This window comes from Podarcis erhardii, assembly GCF_964252035.2.
Source record: "Podarcis erhardii genome assembly, chromosome: 8".
In the NCBI taxonomy this organism is placed as follows: domain Eukaryota; kingdom Metazoa; phylum Chordata; class Lepidosauria; order Squamata; family Lacertidae; genus Podarcis; species Podarcis erhardii.
In genome coordinates, this window is record NC_138499.1 from 39,211,140 (window position 1) to 39,239,030 (window position 27,891).

Sequence of the window (27,891 nt, forward strand, 5' to 3'; positions counted from 1 at the left end):
AGATATTCCAGTCGGTCTCCTGGAAACAGTCCTGCAGTTGCTGAGAGGCTCCCTCAGGCCACACCGTAACCATCCGTGTTTGTATCTGGCCTTGTTTCCTGAGGGGTGTGTATACTGGTGTCAGAAGCAGGAACACATGATCTGAACCACCGAGGTGCGCCAAGGTCTTGACCACATATGCCTGTCTAATGTTCGTATACACCTTGTCAAGAGTATTTTCTCCCCTTGTTGCACACTCAATGTGCTGATAGAATTTTGGGAGTACTGCCCTCACATCTGTGTGATTGAAGTCCCCCGCAATAATGTGCACAGCCTCCGGGTATCTGCTCAATTTAGCATTGATGTTTTCATGCATACTGCTCATGGCCCTGCATGCATTTGCAGTTGGTGCTATGTACACTGCTGTTAACACCACTGTTGTAAATTCCCGGGGAAGATAGAAAGGTCTGCATTTAATTGTCAGAAATTCCACATCCGGAGAACAGTAGGTATCCAACTTGACAGAGTCCGTACACCAGTTTTGATTTACAAAAATACACACACACACACCTTGTTTCTTGCCAGAATCCTGTGTCCTGTCCCACCGGTTGTCCCACCGGTCCCACAAGGTTGTAAAACCTTGTAATTCAACAGCTGTGTCTGGAATAGCTGAATTTAACCATGTCTCTGTGAGTATCAGCACACAACAATCCCGGATGTCTTCCTCCACTCCTACCCGAAGCCTCCATTCGTCAAGTTTATTTGCCAATGATCTCACATTAGCGTAAAAGATACTTGGAAGAGGTAGTGTGCATTGTTGTTTCCTTATCTTTCCTTGTCCAGAATGTTTTTGCCAAAAATCTCAGAAACCTCATCAGGAGGGCTTTAAACTGACTAATGTGGGGGAGGGAGACAGTGCCCCTGAAGGTAGGAGTCTATCAATTGATGAAGATGATCATCCAAATGTCATAGACCAAATGGAGCAAACAGCACGCAGACCTAGTGGTGGGAGGAAAAAATCCTTAAATAAGAGACACGGGGGAATGATTAATGGACTTCAATGTCTGTACACTAATGCGCAAAGCATGGGAAATAAACAAGATGAGTTTGAGCTCTTGGTACAGCAAACTAAATATGACATAATAGGCATCACTGAAACCTGGTGGGATAAGTCCCACAATTGGAATGTAATAATGGAGGGATACAATCTATTTCAGAGAAACAGACCAGACAAAAAAGGAGGAGGAGTGGCGTTATATGTCAGGGATGTGTATACCTGTGAAGAGATCCAAGATTTAGAACCTCAAAGCCAAAGTGAGAGCATTTGGGTCAAAATTAAGGGAGAGAAGAATAACAGTGACCTCATTGTGGGAGTTTACTATAGATCTCCAAGCCAAACGGAGGACATAGATGATGCCTTCCTGGAACAGATGGCCAAGCATGCAAAAGGAAGGGAGATAGTAGTAATGGGGGACTTCAGTTACCCGGATATTTGCTGGATGTCAAACTCGGCCAAGAGCATAAGGTCAAACAGATTCCTCACTGGCCTTACAGACAACTTCATTGTCCAGAAAGTGGGAGAAGCAACAAGAGGAACAGCCATTTTAGATCTGGTCCTAACCAATGTTGATGACCTGGTTAGTGGGGTAGAAGTGGAAGGATCATTAGGCGCGAGTGATCATGCTCTTCTGAAGTTTACTATACAGCGGAAAGGAGAAGCCAATCATACTAGGACTCAATTTCTTGACTTTAAGAAAGCCGACTTCATAAAATTTAGGGAAGTGCTGGGTGAGATCCCATGGACAGTAATACTAAAAGGAAAGGGAGTTCATGATGGCTGGGAGTTTATTAAGAGGGAGATAGTAAAAGCACAACTTCAGGCAATACCAATGAGACGGAAACATGGAAGGTGCCTAAAGAAGCCAGGGTGGCTATCTAAAGAACTTTTAACTGAGTTAAGATTAAAAAAGGATGTGTACAAAAAATGGAAAAGGGGGGAAACCACCAAAGAGGAATTCAAACAAATAGCCAGCACGTGTAGACACAAAGTCAGAAAAGCTAAAGCACAGAATGAACTCAGGCTTGCTAGAGAGGTTAAAAGCAACAAAAAAGGCTTTTATGGGTATGTTCGTAGCAAAAGGAAGAACAAAGAAACAGTGGGGTCACTCAGAGGAGAGGATGGTGAAATGCAAACAGGGGACACAGAAAGGGCTGAACTCCTCAATGCCTTCTTTGCCTCAGTCTTCTCCGATAAAGAAAACAATGCCCGACCTGAAGAATTTGGAGCAAATGATTCAGCAGAGGAAACACAGCAGAGAATAACTAAGGAGATAGTACAAGAATACTTGGCTAGTCTAGATGTATTCAAGTCTCCAGGACCAGATGAACTGCATCCAAGAGTATTAAAAGAACTGGCAGATGTGATCTCAGAACCACTGGCAGTCATCTTTGAGAATTCCTGGAGAACAGGCGACGTCCTGGCAGACTGGAGGATGGCAAATGTTGTCCCTATTTTCAAAAAGAGGAAAAGAGAGGACCCAAATAATTACCGCCCAGTCAGTCTGACATCAATACCAGGGAAGATTCTGGAGCAGATCATTAAGCAAACAGTCTGTGAGCACCTAGAAAGGAATACTGTGATCACCAATAGTCAGCATGGATTTTTGAAAAATAAGTCATGTCAGACTAACCTGATCTTGTTTTTTGACAGAATTACAAGCCTGGTAGATGAAGGGAACGCAGTGGATGTAGCCTACCTTGATTTCAGCAAGGCATTTGACAAGGTGCCCCATGATATTCTTGTAAAGAAGCTGGTAAAATGCGGACTTGACTATGCTACCACTCAGTGGATTTGTAACTGGCTGTCTGACCGAACCCAAAGGGTGCTCATCAATGGTTCCTCTTCATCCTGGAGAAGAGTGACTAGTGGGGTGCCACAGGGTTCTGTCTTGGGCCCAGTCTTATTCAACATCTTTATCAACGACTTGGATGATGGACTCAAGGGCATCCTGATCAAATTTGCAGATGACACCAAACTGGGAGGGGTGGCTAACACCCCAGAGGACAGGATCACACTTCAAAACGACCTTGACAGATTAGAGAACTGGGCCAAAACAAACAAGATGAATTTTAACAGGGAGAAATGTAAAGTATTGCACTTGGGCAAAAAAAATGAGAGGCACAAATACAAGATGGGTGATACCTGGCTTGAGAGCAGTACATGTGAAAAGGATTCTGCTCTGGTCAGACCTCACCTGGAGTACTGTGTCCAGTTCTGGGCACCGCAGTTCAAGAAGGACACTGACAAACTGGAACGTGTCCAGAGGAGGGCAACCAAAATGGTCAAAGGCCTGCAAATGATGCCTTATGAGGAACGGCTAAGGGAGCTGGGCATGTTTAGCCTGGAGAAGAGGAGGTTAAGGGGTGATATGATAGCCATGTTCAAATATATAAAAGGATGTCACATAGAGGAGGGAGAAAGGTTGTTTTCTGCTGCTCCAGAGAAGCGGACACGGAGCAATGGTTCCAAACTACAAGAAAAAAGATTCCACCTAAACATTAGGAAGAACTTCCTGACAGTAAGAGCTGTTCGACAGTGGAATTTGCTGCCAAGGAGTGTGGTGGAGTCTCCTTCTTTGGAGGTCTTTAAGCAGAGGCTTGACAACCATATGTCAGGAGTGCTCTGATGGTGTTTCCTGTTTGGCAGGGGGTTGGACTCGATGGCCCTTGTGGTCTCTTCCAACTCTATGATTCTATGATTCTATGACCTTGTCCTCTGCAGCCTCTCTTCTGCTTCCGCTCTCTCCTCCTCCTCCTCCTCCTCCAACACCAGTGATTTACGATTTCTGGAATCTCGCATGCCCGTAGCTGCTCCCACACAGCACAGTTTCTACATCTGTATCTGCTGCTACTTACTTCTGTCTCTGTAGAACAGCATTTCGTATCGACTATAGATAATTCGTCCTAACAAACCCTGACTCCCCTCCCGGGAGCTCTCAGCCGCAGCGTTTGCACGCGCCGCCATCTTGTCTCAGACATCTTGTCTTAGTTGGAGGTGTGGGTGTACCTAGCAATTAAGGAGGCATAGCAACTGCAGAAGCCGTTTTCTTACACGCCACTGTATGGCAAAGTATGTCAACCTAGAATTTCTGGAGCTCCTGAGAAAGCAAAGCATACTGCAGGAGCAACGGGTGAAGAAGCTATTTGATGAGCTGCCTGCAGAAAAATCAGCATGGCAGAATTTAACCAAACAATCAAACAGATGGTATTGGAGATCTTAGACAATGCCTAGAGCACAAGTAGCTGGTCAAGTTTATTAGAGTAGGATTGATTACTGAGGATGATTACTTGAGATTCAGTATTCAAACCTTGTAGGTGTTAATGAAATCCACATGCACATGCTGCTGTAGAATTAAATGGCAGGTCCAGTGGAAGAGCTTTTACAGTGCTAGGATTCAATATTGTAAACATGACATGTTATTAAGGTTTACGTATTGCAGGATGATCCTATTACATGCATATCTTGTTACAATTCCTACCTTTACTCCTTAGTCAATAACTGGTTTTCTGTGACCCAGTATGTTATTGTGCAATATGAGTGCTATTGTAGGTGTGATCCCTTAAGTTATCCTTAATTACAAATGGCCACAACTTCCAAGTACCAGGCACTCTAAGCCTTCCCTCTTTTTCACAATACTTCATTTCTTCATACAGATGGCACACCCATCACAGTCACTTTAAGCTGCCACATAAAGGGTCATGTCTACATAGGGTTGGAGATTAGCCAACAAAAAATTGTACCAGACAAGACTTCTGCTGCTCCCAGAGAGAGGTGACTGAATTAAAGGCAATTTAGACTTACCAGGTATGTAAGTAAAAGTTTTTGTTCCGTGAATCATAAAGTGTAGAGTTGGAAGGGGCTCCAAGGGTCATCTAGTCCTTCAACTTTACTTTGAGGCATCCTGCCTATGTTGGATAAAAGATTGGATTTTGTTGAAAAATACAAAATTGTTAAACTTAGAAGGACATGATATACAGTTTGGGTGGCACGCCTGCCTATGGTATAGAAAAGCAAAAAATATAAAACTTTTACAAATCACGTAATTAGAAAAAACCTATTTAGAGTGTGGAAAAAGTATAAAAATTTACTGGAAAGAAAAACACCACTATGGATATCCCCAGTAGAAGCTACGATCAGGAAAAAAAAAATATGGAAAAGCATTGGTTAACTTACAGTGAAATTTTAGAGTGACCTTGCAGGACAGAAACCAAAACTGATAAATCTCTAGGAATTAAGAAATTTGGTTACAGATTGGCTACAGGTACATCAGATTAATGAATTGTTTAAAATTGATAGGGAAAATGGCTTTGCAGAACAAAAGTCTCAGTTTATCAAAGACCTATTAGATACAAATATAGAAGTATTATCAAAAATATACAAACAGCTGTTGGAGTGGGAAACTAAAGATGAATTTGTGAAATCAAGCATGATTAAGTGGGCATAAGATGTGGGTCACAATATTGATTATACATTATGGAAAAAGATTGTGGAAAATAAATATGAATTTTACGGCATGTTATGCGATAAAAGAAAATAAGATCAAAATGGCCCAGAGATTTAACACCCACCAGATTGGCAAAGATGTCTAAAAAAAGAAAAAGGTATATTTTGCATATACCTTGCAAGGGAACTTGAGGAATTTTTAATTCACATGTGGTGGTCCTTTAAAATAATTAAGGATTATTAGGAATCTAATCTAATGAATTGGAAAAGATAATTAAAAAAAACTTTTCCCCAAACACTTGAGATTTTTCTCTTGGGGAATGGTAATAACGGAGGTCCCAAAAAACAAAAGAGTTTACTACTTTATGCCACTACTACAGCTAGAACTTTATTGGCACAAAGATGAAGACCAAGTATAGTACCACTAAGGAAGAACAGTAGTGTAAATTGTTTGAATATGCTGAACTGGTTTGTCTCATGAACAGGATAAGAGAAAACGGAGATAAGGAATATAAGGAGGAAGGGATAATGTTCATTGACTATTTACAGAACCAGTACAGGTACAGACAAATACATAGCTTAGCAGGTCTCGTGGAAATTCAGCAGAGTCGAAATAGATAAAGTACCAAATGATGAAAAAGATGTGGATTACGCGGAGTAGTAGAAAAGCAAATGGAACCAGGAAAACTGTGAAAGGGAAGTCACATGGTATAAGTAGATATGCTGTATTTGGTATGGTTGTAAGTGGGACGGGGTGGGGGGTGGGGGTTAAATATACTCTTTGTTCCTGTTTTTGAAAATGCAAAAAATAATTAAAAAAACCTTCAGTAGTGGAATGAAACCAGCTTGCTTTACAACAGATAAATGATGGAGTCATATATTTGTAATTTTGTAAATCTCCATGATTGACGTTGGAAACACAATACAGCAACTTGGCAAGTTACACTGCGGAAAACTAGGAAAATATTAAGCAGCATGAGATTTTCATGTATTCATGAATGTTTCTGGGAAGGCAGATCAAATCAATGTACTGCATTTTCTGTTTTACAGGTAAACAGTGGGGGAAATAGCATCACAACTGAAGAAAATTTCACTTCATATATTTATTTCATTGGCATACGCTTGGTGCTTCAGATCAGGAAACAATGAGCTGCTTTAATCAAATGCTGCAAAACTTGATTAGCTGATCTCAGTGGTTCACCCTTGGTGGCTTCTTCTGATTTTGCTTTGTTCATTAATAATAGATATATATTTAGATGGCTGTGCTTGCTCATTTGGGCTATATGTTTACATGAAGATGAATAAGCACCAAGAAACTGGTCCTGATAGCAAAATTTGGGAAAAGCCAAGGAAATTTATTGCTCATATTACAAATATATATGGAAAGATATGGCATGGTGAGTAAAAGTTTCTTTCATAGCAATAATTCTTTCTTATGAGTCACTATAATTTCATAGGACGGGATCAGAATTTCAGGCTTGAAGCAATGGAACAATAGTTGCCACAGTGAATCAGGCAGGACTGGACCTCTGAACCCCCCTCAGAGTCACAACAGCTACAAGTTTGGGTTGGCTACATAAAGATAAAAACAAAGGCATGGCTATTTATTCATGTAATAAGAAAAACAAAGCATTTTGTGAAGTATGAAACTAAGGTGGTTCTGTGAACTGCCCTGAGGCCTCCAGGTATAGGGTGGTATATAAATTCAATAAATAAATGATAAAATAAATAAATAAGACAGATTATAAAAGAAAGGGTCGGCTGGTAGTTGCATAAACACTATACATTTAAACCACATTTTAAGTACGCTTCTTCTCCAAAAGAAACCTGGAGAATGTTGTTTACACCTCACAGGGACACAATTAGCAACTATGTACACAAACGATGGAATATGCCAGCAAAGGATATGGTGATGGCTACTACTTTAGATGGACACTGCGGGAAACAGGATAGTCTCAAATAGAGGCCTTTGGCCTGATCCATAGGACTCTTTATATGTACTCAATGATTCCCACAGGTCTCATGTTACTGTAAGTGTTGAAACAACATATTAAACCATCCCAAGGGCTAAACCCCATATAAAAGCTTAAAGTAGACTAAAACAGCAAAACACAGTTTTAGCTCACTCAAAGTCTGGGCAAAAATGTTTCCAGCTGTGCTCAAAAGGAAGCAAGGAAGGAACATTCCACGAGAGGAGAAATCCCTTCATTCATTAAGGGACCACCACAGAGAAAGTCTTGATCCGTGTGGATGACAACCTAGCATCCTGAATGCTGGAGCATATTGTCATTGTTGTTTAGTCATTTAGTCGTGTCTGACTCGTCGTGACCCCATGGACCAGAGCATGCCAGGCACTCCTGTCTTCTACTGCCTCCCGCGGTTCGGTCAGACTCATGCTGGTAGCTTCGAGAACACTGTCCAATCATCTTGTCCTCTGTCGACCCCTTCTCCTTCTGCCCTCAATCTTTCCCAACATCAGGGTCTTTTCCAGGGAGTCTTCTCTTCTCATGAAGTAGCCAAAGTATTGGAGCCTCAGCTTCAGGATCTGTCCTTCCAGTGAGCACTCAGGGCTGATTTCCTTAAGAATGGATAGGTTTGATCTTCTTGCAGTCCATGGGACTCTCAAGAGTCTCCTCCAGCTCCATAATTCAAAAGCATATAACAGAGCTTTTAACCTGATCTTAAATTTCATTTTTTTTCTGAACCACACTGATTTCCTCCAATAATTGTTGCGATATTTCTTTGTTGCATTTTGTATTATTTTCAGGTTATGAACTTACTGGTATGGAACATATCCCTAAAGGACCAGGGATTATTATTTATCATCATGGAGTTGCTCCTCTCGGCTATGCCTTATTTGTGGCTAGATATTTTTTAGAGATGGGGAGAGGGTGCTTTTCATTAACTCATCATGTCGCGTATTGGATACCAGGTAAATTATTTAAATTTAAATCATGTTTTTTTACATAAAACATGTAAAATATGACAAAAAAAATGCTATAAGCTATGAAAAAATGCTTTAAAATATAAAACTGCATATCAGGAAAGCAGGTAAAAACAACTGATAAATAAAATAGCAGCAACAGGTGAAATAGTTTAGTTAGTGCAGATGAAGGTACTTTTGCACCAAGTCATTGCTAGTAAAAGAGAATGAATGCAGGATGAATAATTATTTCCTATTCACAATTGAGTCAGCAGAAATGGTCTCCATGAAGAAATGCTGTGCTTTTCTGTCTACATTCTTCCCCAGAGATCTAAAAACTGAGGAATCTGGATAATGTGTCATCTGATTCCTATGCTATAATAATAATAATAATAATTTATTATTTATACCCCGCCCATCCGGGTGGGTTTCCTCAGCCTCTCTGAGCGGCTTCCAAGAAAGTATTAAAATACTGTAGTCTGTTAAACACGAAAAGCTTCCCTAAAAACCGGGCTGCCTTCAGATGTCTTCTAAAAGTCTGGTAGTTGTTTTTCTCTTTGACATCTGGTGGGAGGGCGTTCCACAGGGCAGGTGCCACTATCGAGAAGGCCCTCTGCCTGGTTCCCTGTAACTTGGCTTCTCACAGTGAGGGAACCACCAGAAGGCCCTCAGCACTAGACCTCAGTGTCCGAGCAGAGCAATGGGGGTGGAGATGCTCCTTCAGGTATACTGGACCGAGGCTGTTTAGGGCTTTAAACACTTTTAATTGTGCTCTGAAACATACTGGGAGCCAATGTAGGTCTTTCAAGACTGGTGTTATGTGGTCTCGGTGGACGCTCCCAGTCACCAGTCTAGCTGCCACATTCTGAATTAGTTGTAGTTTCCGGTCACCTTCAAAGGTAGCCCCACGTAGAGCACATTGCAGTAGTCCAAGCAGGAGATAACTGGAGCATGCACCACTCTGGTGAGACAGTCCACGGGCAGATAGGATCTCAGCCTGCATACAGATGGAGCTGTTAAACAGCTGCCCTGGACACAGAATTGACCTGCACCTCCATGGACAGCTGTGAGTCCAAAATGACTCCCAGGCTGTGCACCTGGTCCTTCAGGGGCACCGTTATCCCATTCAGGACCAGTGAGTCCTCCATACCCACCCGCCTCCTGTCCCCCTAAAACAGTACTTCTGTCTTGTCAGAATTCAACCTCGATCTGTTAGCTGCCATCCATCCTCCAACCACCTCCAGACACTCACACAGGACCTTTACCGCCTTCACTGGTTCACTGGTTGAAAGAGGTAGAGCTGGGTATCATCTGCATATTGATGAACACCCAACCCAAACCCCCTGGTGGCTGCATGTAGATGTTAAAAAGCATGGGGGAGAGGACAGAACCCTGAGGCACCCCACAAGTGAGAGCCCAGGGGTCTGAACACTCATCCCCTACCACCACTTGCTGAACACGGCCCAGGAGGAAGGAGCGGAACCACTGTATAACAGTGCCCCAGCTCCCAGCCCTTCTAGACAGTCCAGAAAGATGTTATGGTTGATGGTACCAAAAGCCGCTGAGAGATCCAGCAGAACTAGGAAACAGCTCTCACCTTTGTCCCTAGCCTGCCGGAGATCATCGACCAGTGCGACCAAGGCAGTTTCAGTCCCATGATGAAGCCTGAATCCTGACTGGAAGGGATCCAAATGGTCCGCTTCTTCCAGGCATGCCTGAAGTTGTTCAGCAACCACTCGCTCAGTCACCTTGCCCAAGAGTGGAAGATTTGAGACTGAACGATAGTTGGCCATATTGGCTGGGTCTAGAGTTGTTTTTTTAAAGAAGCAGTTTAATGACCACCATTTTCAGCAGGTCTGGGAAGTCTCCCTCACAGAGAGAAGCATTCACCACCCCGCAAAGCCCATCGCCCAGCCCTTCCCAACTAGCTTTTATAAGGATCAAGGAGACAGGTAGTTGGTTTCACTCGTCTAAGCAGCCTGTCCACATCCTCAGAGGTAACAGATTGGAATTGATCCCACACAACTTGACTAGACAGGACTCTAGCACTCTCCAGCCCCGGCTCTGCTCCCATGGTGGAGTCTACCTTTTCCTGAATCTGAACGACTTTACCTGCAAAAAACTTTGCAAAATCATTGCAGGAGATCATGTGGCCCATACTGTGCCCCGATGGAGCAGGTGGTTCCGCTAAATTGCAAACCACCTGAAAAAGTCTCCTGCTGCTGTTTTCTGCAGATGCAATAGAGGCAGTGAAGAAAGTATTCTTCGCCGTTGCTATCGCCACTTGGTAGACTCCATACTGAGCTCTAACCCATGTCCGGTCAGCTTCAGAATGAGTTATCCACCACCGGCACTCTAGTTGTCTCAGCGATTGTTTCATTGCCCTCAGATCCATGGAAAACCACGCGGCTGTCCAGGCTCCATGCAATCGGAGAGGGCGCTTCAGAGCCAAACAGTCAATAGCCCTAGTTAACTCCACATTCCAGCGGGCCACCAGGGAATCAGCTGAAAGGCCATCAACATGGGATAAAGCATCCCCTACCACTCTTTGGAAGCCATTTGGTTCCATTAAGTGGTGGGGGCAGAACATCTGAATCAGTCCCACCTTTCCGCAGAGGGGAAGGGTTGCGGAGAAGTCCAGTTGCACCAGGAAGTGATCTGACCATGGCACTTCATTAGTTTCACTTTTACTTAGTGTCAGATCACCAACATCCATAGAGGTGAACACCAGGTCTAAGGCATGTCCACGGCTATAATTTGGGCCAGACTTATTCAGGGACAGCCCCATAGAGGCCATGCTTTCCATGAAGTCCTTGAGTGGCCCCTTGTAAGGTTGTGTCGGCATGGATGTTAAAATCCCCTAGGACAACCAAACTAGGTGTCTCCAGGAGAACATCTGCCATGACCTGAAGCAACTCGGGCAGGGAATCCTTGGTGCAGCGGGGAGGTCGGTACACCAAAAGGAATCCTGTACTGCCCCTATTGCCCAACTTCCAGTACATGCACTCAGAGAACTAGGTCTTCCCAATAGGATGCCTGGTGCAAATTAATGACTTCCTAAAAATCACTGCATACGCCCCCTCCCCACCCTCCCCACCCACAAGGCCTGATACACAAGCCAGGTCAAGTCCTCCATCCATGATCAAGTCATGGATGGCAGTGGTCTTATGGTTCATTGACCAGGCATTGCACAGCACCACCTTCAGGTCAAGTGGGTATCCCTGCTGATTCCACTATCAATCTGGACAAGACCAGACCCGGAGGCAGGGATAGTCCTCAAATAACGACTAAACCTGCCTCCTCGGTAATGACTACAAGCTCTCATGTAATAATTGCTGCTCACTTTAATGTCAGAATACGACAAGGCTTAGGCTTTGGGGTCTCTAAGTTTATGGTTTCCTCAAGTACAAAGAGTTTTGTAAAGTTCAGTCACTAGTAATGATGGGATATTCCTTAAAGGAAAGAACAAAGCAAAGTATGGGATTCTGCTTGGGAGCATCTGCACTAGCAAACCACCTGTGCAAAATCCTCTGTATTCAAACACCACTGGGTGGCAGCTGGGACGGGGTTGGAGCTACAGCAAAGGAAAAAGGCAGAAGCCCAAGTGAAGCTCAAAAGACATGCTTTCACAGCAACTCCAACCTATCACCAAATCTGCACACAGATCCCAGAAAACATTGCTCCACCCAAACACATGGCCTATCAAGCACTCCCACACACAGCTTTTATGCCCCCATGTGACACTTCAATCAAACACATGTGGCACCCTTGCTGTAGTGTTCATGGCCCTCCACTGCCACTCCTCCCACATCATCTTCCTCTGCATGCACACAGCAGCCACCCCAGGAAACTATGACATCACAGAAAAGTCATTTAAAGGAAGGAAGGAAGGAGGCCAAAGAGGCGCAGTAGCACAGAGTGCTGTTTGGAGTTTTTCCACTAGGTTAATTAATGCAGCATATAACCTCCACCCTTATATCTGTGTACAAATCTCTGCTGGTGGAGGCAGTTTTTCATCAGCATAGTCTCCTCTATGCCATGCGTGTATCTCCCCCCCCGCCCCCCTGTGTGTGTATCTACTGTATCCAAAAGCTCTGCGCCCTAAAGGGATTGAAGGTTTGGATGGTGCAGCAAGGCACTTTGAGCTGTATTTTTATCATAATGCAAACTTGAATGTATTACAGGCTTGACTTGAGGAACACATGTCTAAAAAGTGGCCACCTCAGCACTCAACCCCACTCAATATGCTTTCCAAAAAAAGCCTACTGTCAGAACCTCTGAGCAAAAGAGCAATTAGCATAAAGTCCCCATCCATGAAATCCTTGTTAAAATGGATTGGCAGAGAGCTATGATTGTGATCCATAATAGTGCAATATATGTGGAATAATGACACTTGTATTGTATCCACACTATTTCCTAAATAGGTTTCACATAAATACATTCTTCTATTTGGGGCTTATTTTTTCAGGGCTGCAGATGCTTTATTATGTGATCGGGTTGAAATCTTACAAGAAAGCTGAAATTGTGGAAATGATGAAGAAAGGCCGTTTAATGGGCATTTCACCTGGTGGAGGTAGAGAAGCACTGTATAGTCATGATTACTTGCATAATGTGGGGTAAACGCACAGGTTTTGCTCAGGCAGCTTTGGAGGCGAAAGTGGTGAGTGATCTTTGTGCAATTTGCATTGCCTTCACCATTATCCTAGATAAGATGTAATGTGTTGACATCCTTGATCCAGCATCCGAAAAAGTTGAGGATGGCAAATATCCTGTTTGTCAAATGATATCTGGAGTGCCACAGCTCTCCCCACCGCTGCTTTAAAACAAACCTACTGGAATTGGTGACATTTAAAAAGAGAACCTGCGTTTTCCTTTTATCTTTCTTTTTTATATATAATTTTATTTTAAAAAATTGTTTTACTATTTAAAATACTCATTTTACATTCTTAAGATATCAATGACTTCCTTTCTTCTCCTTTGATAGTTCATTTTACATATCATAAATCCTTGCATATTTTACAAAAACTATACTATTCAGTTTTCCATTATTGAATCCATCAAAACACATTACACTGCAGTATTTATCTTAATGCTGCCAGTCATCATCTATTTCAAGATCCTTCTCATAATATGTCTGGAGCACTCAGTCTTTGATATTTCTAGAATAAAAAAAAGACCAAACAATCTCCTGGAAATGTTTTCTTCTTAGCATACGGGGATTTAACCCTGAAAGCATGATCAATAGCTTGATGTTTCTATGATTCTATGTACCTCCTGCTTCTGAGTCTCAAGAAGATTTGCAGGTTTGTAATGAAATTTTGGAGGGGGAAAAGGCGCTAGAGTCGTGGAAGGAAGCTTATATTACACTTATAGCGAATACTGAGTCTGAAAAGACACAACTTAAGAACTACCGTCTCCTATCCCTGCTCAATGTGGATTATAATTTTTTTGCTGATATTTTGGCTAATAGATTAAAAAAGGTATTAGTTGAAGAGATACACAAGGACCAAGCTGGCTTTCTCCCAGGTAGACACTTGTCTGACAATACGAGAAATATAATTAACATTTTGGAGATGTTGCAAGTGAATATTAATACCAAAGCAGTTCTAATTTTTATAGATGCGGAAAAAGCCTTTGACATCATTTCTTGGAGTTTTATGAAGAAAAATCTTCAGGGAATGGGGGTGGGTCAAGGGTTTGAAAATGGTATAAGTGCAATTTACTCAGAACAAAAGGCTAAGTTAATAGTTAACAATGTGATGACAGAGGAATTTAAGATAGAGAAAGGGACACGACAAGGCTGCCCAATTTCCCCATTGCTTTTTATTTCGGTCCTGGAGGTTTTGCTGAACATGATTAGGAGGGACCATTTGATTAAAGGTATTGAGGTCGGAGCCAAACAATACAAATTGAAAGCTTTCGCAGATGACCTAGTTTTGACGTTACAGGAGCCAGAATCTAGTACGAAAAGAGTATTAGAATTGATTCAAGAATTTGGTCATGTGGCAGGATTTAAGTTGAACAAGTCAAAAACTAAAGTGCTTGAGAAAAATTTTACACCGATTGAGAAAGAGAGGTTTCAGAAGGAGACAGGTTTAACATTAGCTAAGAAAGTAAAATATTTAGGGGTTAATATGACTGCTAAGAACCTAAACCTATTTAAAGATAATTATGAGAAATGTTGGGCAGAAGTGAAAAAAGACTTAGAAATATGGTCAAATTTGAAGCTTTCCTTGTTGGGTCGAATTGCAGCTATAAAGATGAATGTATTGCCAAAAATGTTATTTTTGTTTCAATCACTGCAAATTTTGGACAAGATGGACTGTTTCAAGAAGTGGCAGAAAGATATTTCTAGATTTGTCTGGGAGGGCAAGAAGCCCAGAATAAAATTTAAAATATTAACTGATGCAAAGGAAAGAGGCGGATTTGCCCTGCCAGACCTTAAACTTTACTATGAATCAGCAGCATTTTGCTGGTTGAAAGACTGGCTGCTTCTTGAGAACACAGACATTTTGGACTTAGAAGGTTTCAATAATGCTTTTGGGTGGCATGCATATTTGTGGTACGACAAGCTTAAAGCACATCAAGCATTTAAAAACCATATTGTCAGGAAAGCATTGTTTAATGTCTGGATAAGATATAAAGACTTATTGGAAAATAAAACCCCAAGGTGGTTGTCACCAATGGAAGCAAAGGCTTTTAAAAGACTCAATATGGAGGCCAAATGGCCGAAATATTGGGAAATATTGGAACAAGAGGAAACAAATTGAAATTGCAGAGTTTTGAGAAATTAAAAGATAAAGTGCGAGACTGGTTTCATTACTATCAAATAAGAGAGGCCTACAATTTGGATAAAAAAATTGGCTTCCAGGTGGAAAAATCAAAATTGGAAACAGAACTGTTAGACCCCAAAACTAAGATACTTTCAAGAATGTATAACTTGCTGTTAAAATGGAATACTCAGGATGAAACGGTTAAATCAGCCATGATTAAATGGGCACAAGATATTGGTCATAATATTATGTTTGCTGACTGGGAACAGTTGTGGACCACCGGTATGAAATTCATGGCATGCAATGCCCTAAGAGAGAATATTATGAAAATGATTTACAGGTGGTACATGACACCAGTCAAGCTTGCAAAAATATATCATTTGCCCGAGAACAAATGTTGGAAATGTAAAGAGAATGAAGGCACATTCTTTCACCTTTGGTGGACGTGCCCAAAGATTAAGGCTTTCTGGGAGATGATTTATAATGAAATGAAAAAGGTATTTAAGTATACCTTCCTGAAGAAACCAGAGGCCTTTCTCCTGGGCATGGTAGGCCAATTGGTGCCAAAGAAGGATAGAACTTTCTTTATGTATGTGTCACAGCCACCCAGGTGGGTCCCAGCTCACGAGAGACCTTACTCCGTTGTAGTTTACTTACAGGAAAAGTTTATTGAAGATAATTGCTTCTTTCACAGTTCAGCATTGTGGCTGTACGTCTGTCACGTTAGACCGCCGAAGTCCCCCTCTGACTCCTCCCCTCCTCCACACCAACTTAATAGCCTGGCTCTAGACCACCTCTTCCTCTCCTTTCTTTTCCGCAGGGTCTTTCTGCCCCCCTGGGTTCTCTCTTTCCAGGATTCGCCTGAGGCTGAATCCTCTGCCGCCTCCTGCCCCCTCCTTCTGGCTTTGGGGCCGGGCTCCTCCTCTGAGCTTTCCCCACTTCCGCGCGCCTCTATGTTTGAACTTGGCGCGCGTACGTTGCTTTTGACCTTTCCTTCGTCCTCTATACTGCCCCCTGTTCCACTCTCTACCCTTTCCGGCTGAACACCTTGCTCCAACCCCCTCTCTCTGTTTTCTCCTGTTCCTCCTCCCTCCGAGAGGCTGACAACTCCACCCCCTTTACTCCGTTCCGGCTGAGACCCCTCTGACAGCGTCTGTGCTTCACTGGGCTTTCTCCCCTCCTTCCCTGACTTTTCACAGCTTCTCTCTTCTCCTGCTTTTCGCCTGATCATGCTAGCTCCCTTTTGGGAATCCTCTGACTCACTGCTTAGGCTCATAGATTCCCTTCGAATTCCGTCATCTTCTTCCTCGTCTCTCTCTCCCTCCTCCCACTCGCTTTCCGTCTCCTCTGCCATCTCCTCACTTCTCCCAGAAACCCTGACATCCATCCCCCCCTCGAAGCCCCCCCTTCCCCCCTCCCGGTCGCTGGGTGCAGGTTGAGGGAAATGTGGTTCTTCCTGGGTCGGTTCAGGATACCGGGTGTCCACGTCAATCTTCTCCTCTGGCAGCTCCGTATACGTGTGTTCGAACTCGGGTTCCCCCCCTGAAGGCATCACAGTCTCTTCCTCCCTCACTGCTTCTCCTGGCGCTGCCTGCCAAGGACCTATCATCCACCTCTGACTCCATACCTCCCTTGGCTGATCCACCCACCAATAAGGGTTTGTCTCTCCCCCCCCCAGGCGGGGATCCCTGGTCGGGCTTGTTTTGGGCGTAGAGCCCTCGGGCGAGGAGAAACCCCCGAACGTGCTGCCCGACAAAGTGGGCGTGAAAAGCCAATCATCAAAATACTCCTCGGGCATGGGTTTGTGCGGAAAAATTGCATGAAACTCCTCCTTCAACAGGGGTTCGTCCAAAGCGTAACCCGGCACCCAGCTATTTGCAGAGACTGGAGTGCCTTCCCTGGCGAGAAAATATTCAACCCCCTCCTCCCCCCATCGTGAATCCAGTATCTCTGTGACCTCATTAAGAGGTTCTGGTCTTGGCGACTCCCCTCTCTCAGGCGCCCTTCTACGTGGCTCTGGAGGTGCTCCTGACTCTTGAAACCTGTGTGGGGCTTTGTAGGGAGTGAGCACCGACCTATGAAAGACTGGGTGCACCCTGGAGCCCTCCGGAAGGGCTAGGCGAAAAGCCACCGGATTGATCTTAGCCTCAACTTGATATGGTCCTAGCTGCCTGTGTTCTAACTTCTTTTTGGCCAACGACCTGGCCGGCATCGCGTGGGCTGCTAACCATACCCAGTCCCCAACCTGAATGTCTTCCCCCGCCCTTCTGTGTTTATCGGCTTGCACCTTATACGCCTGCTTTGCCAGCTCCAAATGTCTCCGCAGCTCCTCGTGCACCTCTTGCAACTCTGCTGCAAACTGGTCGGCATTTTGAGGTTCCCCCCCTTCAGGTGCTGTAAAGCTCGGGAAGGTTCTGGGATGACGTCCATAGTTCGCGAAGAAAGGCGTCACCCCGGTGGATGCGTGCTTCGTGTTGTTGTAGGCGAACTCAGCCATCGGCAGGTAGTCCACCCACGCCGCGGGTCGCTGGTTGGCGTAACACCGTAGGTACTGCTGCATGATCGCGTTGACCCTCTCCGCTTGACCGTTGGTCTGTGGATGCCTCGCCGACGTCAGGTTGATCTTGACGTGCAAGATACCCAGAAGCTTCCGCCAGAAAGTGGAAACAAATTGGCGCCCCCTGTCGGACAAGACGGACTGCGGTAGTCCATGCACTCTGAAGACGTGATCGATGAAGAGCTTTGCGGTCTGTTCTGCCGTCGCCACCTTGGCACAAGGAATGAAGTGCGCCATTTTGGTGAACAAGTCCACAACCACTAACACCGCCGTCTTACCTCTGGAGCTGGGCAGGTCTGTAACAAAGTCCAACGCTACCCTCTCCCACGGTTGCTGCGGTGTCTCCAGCGGTTCTAACAATCCCGCCTGCTTCTGATGCACTGGTTTGGACCTCTGGCAGATATCGCACCTGGCTACGTAGTCCGCCACCTCTCCTCTCATCTGGGGCCACCAAAAGTCCCTTGCCACCAACTCCATCGTCTTCTCTTTGCCGAAATGGCCCGCACTCGGGGCATCGTGCAATTGTTGCAAAACCGTGGCGCGAAGCTCGTCGGTGGGCACGTAAAGGGCGCCCTTGCGAGTCAAAAGTCCATCCTGCAACTGAAACTCATTGTTGTCAGGCGACCCTCTGCGGAGCTCCTCCATCTTGGATTGTGCAAACTGATCCTCTTGCAGCGCGCGTCGCACCGCGTCCAGGTCGACTGCGATGGTAGCGCACGTCCACGCCTGCGGTGCGAAAATGTACTTTGCTGCGATTGGAGCTACTTCCTCCAGGTATTGAGGCTTTCGGGACAGCGCGTCTGCTATAACATTGGAGTCTCCAGGGATGTATTCTATTTTGAAATCGAAATCCGCAAAGAATTCCGCCCAGCGCATGTGTCGTTGGGTTTGCAATTTAGCCGTCCGCCAATACTCCAAGTTCTTGTGATCCGTGCGGACCTGCACCGTGTGCTTGGCTCCTATCAAGAAGTGTCGCCACGCTTTGAAAGCTGCATGAATGGCCAACAACTCCCTGTCCCATATGGTGTAGTTGCGCTCCGTCTTGCTGAGCTTCCGGGAGTAGAATGCACCCGGTCTCCAGTTGCCTTGCGAATCCTCTTGCAAGAGGACGGCCCCAACTGCTCTGTCTGATGCATCTGTCTCTACCCGCATGGGCCTGCCAGGATTCACGTGCAGCAGCTGCTCCTCGGAGGCGAAAAGGCTTTTAAGCTTCCGAAAGGATCGCTCTGCTTGTTCGGTCCAGACGAACTTCTTCTTCTTGGAACTGAGGGTGTCAGTGATTGCCGCCGTCGCGTTTGCAAAACCTTTAATAAACTTGCGATAAAAATTGGCAAAGCCGATGAACCTCTGGACCTCCTTCCGATTTCGAGGGCTTTTCCAGTCCAACAGCGCTTGGACTTTAGTCTTGTCCATGGCCAGTCCCTCGTCGGACAGCTTGTAGCCAAGGAAATCTACCTCTCTCACATCAAACTGGCACTTCTCCAACTTGGCGTACAGCCTGTGTTCCTTCAGCCTCTGCAGAACTTCCTTCACGTCCTTATCGTGATCCTCTGGCGATTCCGAGAAAATCAGGATATCGTCGAGAAAACAGACACACTTCTTGTAGAGGAGACCTGTCAGGACGTGATGCATGAATGCTTGGAAAACATGGCTGCCATTTTGTAGACCGAAGGGCATAACTCTGTATTCGTACGTGCCCAAAGGAGTGAACATGGCCGTCTTCCACTCGTCGCCCTTCCTGATGCGGATGAGGTTGTAAGCTCCACGTAAATCCAGCTTGGTAAAAATCTTCCCCCTCCTGACTGTAGCCAAAAGGTCGTCAATTTTGGGCATGGGGAAGGCCTTGGGCTTAGTTAGTCTGTTTATGAACCGGTAGTCCACAATGAGCCTCTTCTGGGGCGTGTCTTTCTTTTTCACAAAGAAAACAGGACTGCCTCCCGCTGCTTTAGATTCCTGGATGAATCCGCGCTTGAGGTTGTGTTCTATGAACTCCCGAAGCTCTTGCAGCTCGTCTTCCGACATGGAGTACAGCTTGGCAGTTGGCAACTGCGCGCCTGGCACTAAGTCAATCGCGCAGTCGTAAGGTCTGTGAGGCGGCAATTTGTCAGCTTCCTTTTCGCAGAAAACCTCCAAGAACTCCGCGTACTTGTGAGGAACCGCTTGCACCATACTCAGATGCAGCTGCTGTTCGGCTTCTCCTCCTTGATCGGTTTGGATGCAATTCTGGGCGCAATACGATGAACAAAAGGTGATCTGCCTCTGGTACCAAGCAACCGCGGGACTGTGCCTGTCCAGCCAACTCATGCCCAACACGATGGGCGTGTCCGATAAGTGGGTGACATTGAAACTAATAAGCTCTCGATGGTCTCCAATTTGCATCATCATGGGAGGGGTTTGCTGCACCACTTGCCCCCCCAGCAACTTCCTGCCGTCTACCGTGACCACGTTCAGAGGCGTCGTTGCAGGCAGGAGCGCTATGTTATGCTGCTTGACGAACTGTAATCCCACGAAATCGGCGTTGCTTCCCGAATCGATGGTTGTTGGAACCTCGAGAAGTCGCCCATCAGGCAGCTGGAGCGTTGCTGTGAGTAAAACTGCTGGTTTGGGAGGTAAAGGGTCCATGCGCTGCAAGGATGCTGGGGACTTCTCTACAGATCCGCCTGGCTGAGCCCCAGTAGCTCTGCTTCCAGCCAGGCACTGCAGTTTCCCTGAAGCTGCTCCTCTGATTGCACCTCTGCTGTCACAGTTGCTAGTGCTGCAGTGTGCTTCTGGAGCCTCTGGGGGCACTCTTTCGCCATATGGTGTGCACTGTCGCAGATGTAACACTTCCTGGTCCCTCTAGGAGGCTTCGCTTTGGCTGCAGCAGGGATGGGGCTCTGGGATGGCTTTTGAGCCCTAGCACCACCAATCTCCATTGGCTCTTCGCCTTCTTTCCCCATTGGTGAGGGGTGCGCACGGCTGAAATCCCTGTGCACAAAAGGGAGAGCTTTTGCTTGCGCGCGCGCTTGGGGCCCCCCCTCCTCGTGCCACGGACGTCCCTCATGTCGAATTCCTATAGCCAAAGCCCGTTGCACCACGTCTTCCAGGGTCTGGGGTCTGTCCCCCCTTGCGATCTCATCCTTGACGGAGGGGCTCAATCCCTCCCAAAAAAGATCCCTGACCGGTAGACTGTCCTTCGGCCAATCTAAGGCGGTGAGCAATGCAAAAAATTTAGAATGATATTGGCGTACAGTGGCTCTCCCCTGCCTCAGCCCGTGCATCTGCCGGCGCGCAATGTCCTTATCCACAGAGGATTGAAAACAAGCATCCATTGCCTTGATAAACGCATCTGCATTGCGACGGGCTGGTCCATCTTCGCGCCACAGATTGCGTAGCCAAGCCCTGGCCTCCCCATGCAGGTGCGAAACAATAAATCCCACTCTCTCCTCCTCATCTCTAAAATCATGACGGAGTAAATGCAGTGCATACACGACATCTGCCCTGAAGTTGGGATAGTCTTGCAAGTTGCCATTAAAATGCGAAACTAGGGCGCCCCCCCTCCTTCCAAGCGCAATGCCCTCCGCTCTGGAGCCCGGGGTCCCCGCCTTGTCCGCATTTTCCCACCTTGCTTGCAAATCCTGGCACGCTTTCTCCAAGTCAGCATTCTTCTTCTGCGAAGCAATGACTGCCGTTGTGAGAGTGGTAATCTGATCCCGGAGTGCAGCCAGCTGTTCCTCAGCACTCATGGCTGCCCCGTTCGTGAGCTTCGCAAAAAAAAATTTTTGCTTTCAGAGGGAGGGGGACTTTCTGTCACAGCCACCCAGGTGGGTCCCAGCTCACGAGAGACCTTACTCCGTTGTAGTTTACTTACAGGAAAAGTTTATTGAAGATAATTGCTTCTTTCACAGTTCAGCATTGTGGCTGTACGTCTGTCACGTTAGACCGCCGAAGTCCCCCTCTGACTCCTCCCCTCCTCCACACCAACTTAATAGCCTGGCTCTAGACCACCTCTTCCTCTCCTTTCTTTTCCGCAGGGTCTTTCTGCCCCCCTGGGTTCTCTCTTTCCGGGATTCGCCTGAGGCTGAATCCTCTGCCGCCTCCTGCCCCCTCCTTCTGGCTTTGGGGCCGGGCTCCTCCTCTGAGCTTTCCCCACTTCCGCGCGCCTCTATGTTTGAACTTGGCGCGCGTACGTTGCTTTTGACCTTTCCTTCGTCCTCTATACTGCCCCCTGTTCCACTCTCTACCCTTTCCGGCTGAACACCTTGCTCCAACCCCCTCTCTCTGTTTTCTCCTGTTCCTCCTCCCTCCGAGAGGCTGACAACTCCACCCCCTTTACTCCGTTCCGGCTGAGACCCCTCTGACAGCGTCTGTGCTTCACTGGGCTTTCTCCCCTCCTTCCCTGACTTTTCACAGCTTCTCTCTTCTCCTGCTTTTCGCCTGATCATGCTAGCTCCCTTTTGGGAATCCTCTGACTCACTGCTTAGGCTCATAGATTCCCTTCGAATTCCGTCATCTTCTTCCTCGTCTCTCTCTCCCTCCTCCCACTCGCTTTCCGTCTCCTCTGCCATCTCCTCACTTCTCCCAGAAACCCTGACAGTATGCAACAACGGCAGCAAGAATACTTATTGCAAAGTATTGGAAGACACAAGATCTACCCACCCTGGAAGGGTGGCAGATGAAGGTGATGGACTATATGGAATTAGCGGAAATGACTGGCAGAATCCGAGACCTGGGAGAAGAGTTGGTGGAAGAAGATTGGAAGAAATTTAAAGACTACCTGCAGAAACACTGTAAAATTAATGAATGTTAAAATGATGTTGGATTGAAAATAAGTGGTATTAGCAACAAAGTTAAAAAGAGTATGCAAAAATGAATTGATAATGAGTGAAAACAAAGAGTTCTAACATGTTAAGATATAGAGTTAAGATAAGTGAAAGAGGGTAAGGATTTGCTGACTTGATTATATTAATGGGAATACAAAAAGGGGAGGTGTGAGGAGGTCAAAGAAACAAGCTAATGAGTTTAAAGTTATTAAAAAAGTGGATTTGTTTTAACTTCTTTTTTTGTTTATTTTTCTTGTTTTCTGTATTTTGTATTTTTGTCTGAGAGTTTTTCTTTTTTGTTTTACTATGTATTTTTGTATTTATGACTTTGTAAAATCTTAATAAATATTCTTTAAAAAAAAAAAAGAAGATTTGCAGGTGCCTCAATTATTTTATCCCTTATTGCTTCACCCGATTGCTGAGCAATAGATCTAAATCTTTATAGCATCTCTTTTTGCCTCAATTCAATTAAATCCAAATTGTCTGCCAATAGTTCCTGAGAGGCTATAGCTGCCGCCAGTTGAATCCAGGGGGGAGGAGTATAAAAGTTTGAATGCTTTTTCTTTAAAAAGAAAGTTTTCATAGTTCTTATGCCTGTCCCCCTCCTTTTATTTCCGATGGCAGACTTTCTTTGTTTCCTTCAGTGCTTCAGCCATCTGGTACCCATGCAGGATAGTCACCAATTCCAGAGAAGACTCCCCTTTTGTTCTCCTGGAAGTTCGCCAAATAAATCAAAATGCTAAAGACACTTGAATAATAAATCCCTTTTTCCTTGGTTTTATTTTCTGGGAAATCTGCTGCTCGCTGCACATTGGAGCCCAGAGATCGCAGCTTGACAGCCGGGTTAGGCCAGCACCAAATGGAACCTCAGACCCGTTGCGAACTCGCTTTTGACCTCCACAGGAACCCTCAGAGTCCTGATCATCCCCAAGACCTTTTTGGGGTGCTCATTGCCTACGAGCTGCCCCCAAACTCCAAAAAGCAGCGGCCGGTTGGCTGAACCTGGCTTCCTTTCCCCCTCAGGGCAAACCAGGAAATTCTCCCCCCCCCCTTTAAATTCCTGAAAATCTGGAGGACAGCTTCTGAAGTTTCTTCATCTGAGATATCTGAATAGATGTGCCAGGAATTTTAAAGCCAATTACATTATCATGTATGAGTTGCTTCTCATTATAATCCCAGATGTGAAGCATTCTTCGTAGCCCATAACAAAAATAAAGGCAGAATGGTTGGGACAAAATAATTATACAGCCCTCACCTTTCTTTTCATGTTTGTTTAATCTTTTATTTTTTTAGCCTATCATCCCTATTTTTACACAAAACAGTTGTGAAGCATACAGGACCATTGGAAAGACAAGTAAGTTAAATACCTTGGTTGATCAAGAGATCTCAGGCAATATACATTTTAATAATATAGAATGATCTTTTAAAAAGAATATCTATTTACTACTCACTGATAGATTTTATTACATGTACACTTATCTGCAATGCTGTGCTGCCTGCCTCAGTACTTAGTGAACATGCCCTTGCTTAGTTTTCTAGTAGATTTAACAGAAAGCTATAATCTACAACCCTAACATGGAGGGAAACTGAACAGGAAACATATCATATTCTGCAGTCTATTGTACACAACTTATGACTGATTGCAAAGAGCTGATAAGAGCTGACTGAATATCTTGTACAGTGGTACCTCAGATTAAGTACTTAATTGGTTCCAGAAGTCTGTACTTAACCTGAAGCGTTCTTAATCTGAAGTGGACTTTCCCATTGAAAGTCATGGAAAGTGGATTGATCCGTTCCAGATGATGAAAAAATACGCCCTAAAACAGTAATTTAACACAAATTTTACTGTTTCATGGATTCATCAACTTTACTGGAGCCCAGTCGCAGAGCCTCTGCAGCCACCATGGATGTCGGGGTTTGGATCCCGGCATTTGCGGAGCCCTGTAGGCACTGTGGATGTCAGGGCTAGGCTTCCGGAATTTGCGGAGCCGCTCTAGGCACCGCAAATGCCAGAGCTTGGCTCCCGGCATTTGCGGAGCACTGCAGGCACCACAAATGTCGGGGTTTGGATCCTGGCATTCGCGGAACCGCTCTAGGCACCGTGGATGTTGGGGATTGTCTCCCGGCATTAGCGGAGCTGCTCTAGGCACCGTGGGTGTCGGGTCTTGTTTGCCTCCATTTGCGGAGGCCTCTGAGAGCTCTGTAGGCCCTGCCGATGTCCAGGTTTGCCTCCAGGCAGCAGCCAGTCCTCCAAGAGTTTGGACAACTTCCGGGTTACAATCGTTCGTAACCCAAAAAAATGTAAGTTGCAGCGTTTGTAACCCGAGGTACCACTGTATCTCTTTTCCCAAGCACTCATATTATTTAACTCGTCCTCTCTTCCTATTTATTGCAATTGCTAAACACTGAGAATGTCAACTAATTTCAGATTTGATATGGTATCGCTTTCCTTCAGAATCTTCTTCCATTTCATACACAGGGCTGACAAAATGGCTGTATGAGAAAACTCGATGTATGATCCTTCCCTTTTACGGAGGGTTTCCAGTGAAATTGAGGACGTTTATTGGAGAACCCATCCCATATGATGCAAATATAACAGCTGTAGAGTTGGCTGAAAGAGTAAGTTAACTCTAAACTTGGAAGTTTAAAAGCAGAATGTTTCTTTTCCTCTTGGTTTCTCTCTCTTTCAGCTCTAAACTGTATTGTACATATTGATTTCCTCATTCTATATGACCTGATATAGGGTTCATTATATATACTTTTGTGCATCATGCCCTTCACTCAATTTCCCCTCTCCTTAACTTGTTGAGACTAATTAAATGGAAAAAACTATGTGGTACAAAGAGAGATCTGCTCATGTAATGCGATTTCTTCTTTCCACTATATTAGGGTTGAGCATACAAAGTACATTCTGGAGGTTTATATCAATAATCAAATAATAGATCTTATTCTAATTGCTCCTCATGAAAATTTTGGTCAATTCCATAAAAAGTTGCTGAGCTGAGCTTCTTTGGGGCCATTGGTCAGAAAGTTGAGATTTTTTGGGGGGGGCGGTTGCCCTCTCCCCACACCAACTTCCCACAGGCACAAAACAGAACCAGAGCCACTCACGTAGGCACCTGAAACAGCGCACACACAAATTTACCCCCCAAAGTCGGATATTTCCTTAAAATTGAAAAAAGAAACCCCCCAGATGGCCCCAGAAGGACCAGTCTGGGATTTCCCAAACATATGGCAACCCTACACAATGTGCCCCAGAATCTGCCTGAGAAGGTACCTCCAAGCCACCCTAGTGCTAATTTTTGAGGATATGGAGAGGGTTGAAGAGGAAGACAATTTATTGTACAAGTTGATATGTGTTGATAAACGGTGCCATAATTCCTGACCAACTACCAAGCTATCAACTCTGCAACACATTTGTAATTTGTTATTACTCGTGCATCAGCAAGCTCCTAAATGAGATGCCGTTTCACTGAATACAATGTCAAACACAGATACCATTTGTATGGTATTACATTGCATGACTTATTCCACCTGCTCCTGCAGGGGATGTTACACTTCCCCCCTTCCTCAAGGAAAACTTGGGAAGCTGAGTCCCAAAGGGAGGGGGCTAAGGGGAGGAGCATGTAGGGTCCTGGTGGCTAATGGGAACGGGGTGGGAACATTGTTTAGTATGCCTGATCCTTCTCCAAGCACTTTCTGCTTGTTTTCTTGCTGCATAAAGTTTCAGGTTTTGATTGCCTGTTTAAAGGGGCAGATAAGAAATTTCTTTCTGCAAGGGGTTATGCCTTGGTTGTCCTGAGGTTCGCTCCTTTTATCCTACATTGTAACAACCATGCAAGGTAGCTACTGTGTACAAAGCAGCCCAAGGCACATATGTTTGATTGTTTCTCTGCCATTCTCATACAGTGCTTTTGGTAAACATGAAGAGAGTGGGCTGGATTCACTGAGAGATGAGCAGTTTCCTAGTGGGGGTTCCTCACCCTGGCTGCTCTGGCCCAACCCTCCATGTTGAAGAAACCACTTTTGAGGGTTGAGAGACAAGGACTCTCATGATGCAACACATCTCTGTGTACAAAGTCAGTTGTGTATCCCAGAAAGAAGTCACATATTGTGCTTCTATAGCTGGAATAAATGGGTTGCCTCTGATTCTGATCCCTTTAGCTTTTTCCTCACAGATATTAATAACTGTGAATACCTAATTTGCAATCTATTCCTATAACACAATGTATTCCTCTGGTTTTCTTTCAACAGGCGAAGACTGCACTTGAAAATCTTCGGGATAAACACCAAAAAAGGCCAGGAAATATATTAAGAGCGCTTTCAGAACGATTTGATAAGCATTACAAAGCTAACTAGTCCATATAAAATAGTTGCAGTGTGCATGAGAAGGTGTCTGTAATAGGAAGCATTAATAATTATGTTATTAAAGCTAAGTTGATATGCACAGAATTGTGCTGGATTGTATATGAATTATTTGGAAGGGTCCCTAGCTCAGTAGCTCAGCTGTGTGTGCAGAAGGTCCTACGTTTTTGAAGATGTACAAGTGCTTTTCTGCCCTATCCTGCAATACACCCAGTATTCCCCTTTTTGGGGAACTTGCACTAGTAGAGGCAGAATCGAACAGTATAACGGGAAGGCGAGTGTTTAACTAAACATGAAATAATGTTACATGTGAAAGAGTAAATGTGGCACTTTTATGTTTATAAAAGGGTGCTCCAAGATTTGAGCCCTATAATGCAAATCCTTTTAAACTTATAGCAAGAAAAGTAGAGAAAACAAAAAGACAGCTGGAATTGGTGAAAAATAGATAAACAACTACATATGAAAGAGTAATGTCTATAAATTACCTGTATTAAAACAGTGGCATTCCCTTTATGTTTATAAAAGGAGGCTCCAAGATTTGAGCCCTATAATGCAAATCATTTCAAACTTATAGCAAGAAAAGTAGAGAAAACAAAAATACAGCTGGAATTGGTGAAAAAAGTGACTGATCTAACGAAAACAGCCAACGCAGCTATGAAGCTGGATCTGGTGCCCGCCCCACATTAGCACCGCCCCCCCCCCCGTTGAACACCCTCTTATCAGATGTCAAATAGATAAACAACTACACAACTTTCTGAAGACATCTGAAGGCAACCCTGCATCAGAAAGTTTTTAACTGATGATGTGTTGCTGTGTTTTTTATGTTCTAAGCTGCCCAGAGTGAATGCAGCAACCAGGCTTTTACACACACACACACACACACACACACACACACACACAAACACACTATTTCCTTTATCTTTTAGCTCCTGAAAGACTCAAATTCCCATCTTAGCTGATTTCTTTCTTCCATAGCCTCAGTTATGAAT

At 44.8% G+C, this 27,891-nt stretch overlaps 1 protein-coding gene, 3 long non-coding RNA genes and 1 pseudogene across 5 annotated transcripts in view; 3 read left to right on the top strand and 2 right to left on the bottom strand.

Moving 5' to 3' along the window:
• LOC309349078 overlaps window positions 1-6,633 on the top strand; it is a 41,208-nt gene extending 34,575 nt beyond the window's left edge. Inside the window, exons 2-3 of the long non-coding RNA XR_014159673.1 lie at window positions 4,034-4,847; window positions 6,533-6,633. This is a non-coding gene — a long non-coding RNA (uncharacterized lncRNA). The remainder of the gene's footprint in view (window positions 1-4,033; window positions 4,848-6,532) is intronic.
• The window catches only part of LOC309349122, a 128,562-nt gene that overhangs the window by 34,091 nt on the left and 66,580 nt on the right, over window positions 1-27,891 (bottom strand). The window lies entirely within an intron of this gene.
• On the top strand, window positions 6,712-26,989 carry LOC309348944 (DGAT1/2-independent enzyme synthesizing storage lipids-like; annotated as a pseudogene). Its single transcript, XR_014161540.1, has 6 exons — window positions 6,712-6,879; window positions 8,250-8,414; window positions 12,874-13,065; window positions 23,831-23,891; window positions 25,017-25,156; window positions 26,792-26,989. The product of XR_014161540.1 is annotated as a DGAT1/2-independent enzyme synthesizing storage lipids-like (transcript).
• LOC309348896 (uncharacterized protein) lies at window positions 8,424-12,867 on the bottom strand. The gene is made up of 2 exons (XM_081874695.1): window positions 10,248-12,867; window positions 8,424-9,002 (listed from the first exon to the last, which is right to left on the bottom strand). Exon 1 carries the CDS (start codon window positions 11,248-11,250, stop codon window positions 10,330-10,332), a length of 921 nt encoding a protein of 306 aa, XP_081730821.1. The 5' UTR covers window positions 11,251-12,867; the 3' UTR covers window positions 8,424-9,002; window positions 10,248-10,329.
• Window positions 13,073-23,711, top strand: LOC309349148. The gene is made up of 2 exons (XR_014159767.1): window positions 13,073-13,708; window positions 22,916-23,711. It is a non-coding gene; the product is annotated as an uncharacterized lncRNA (long non-coding RNA).

Excerpts from the sequence above, each read along its gene's own strand:
- LOC309348896 (XM_081874695.1), bottom strand. The coding sequence starts at position 11,250 with ATGCCGACACAACCTTACAAGGGGCCACTCAAGGACTTCATGGAAAGC.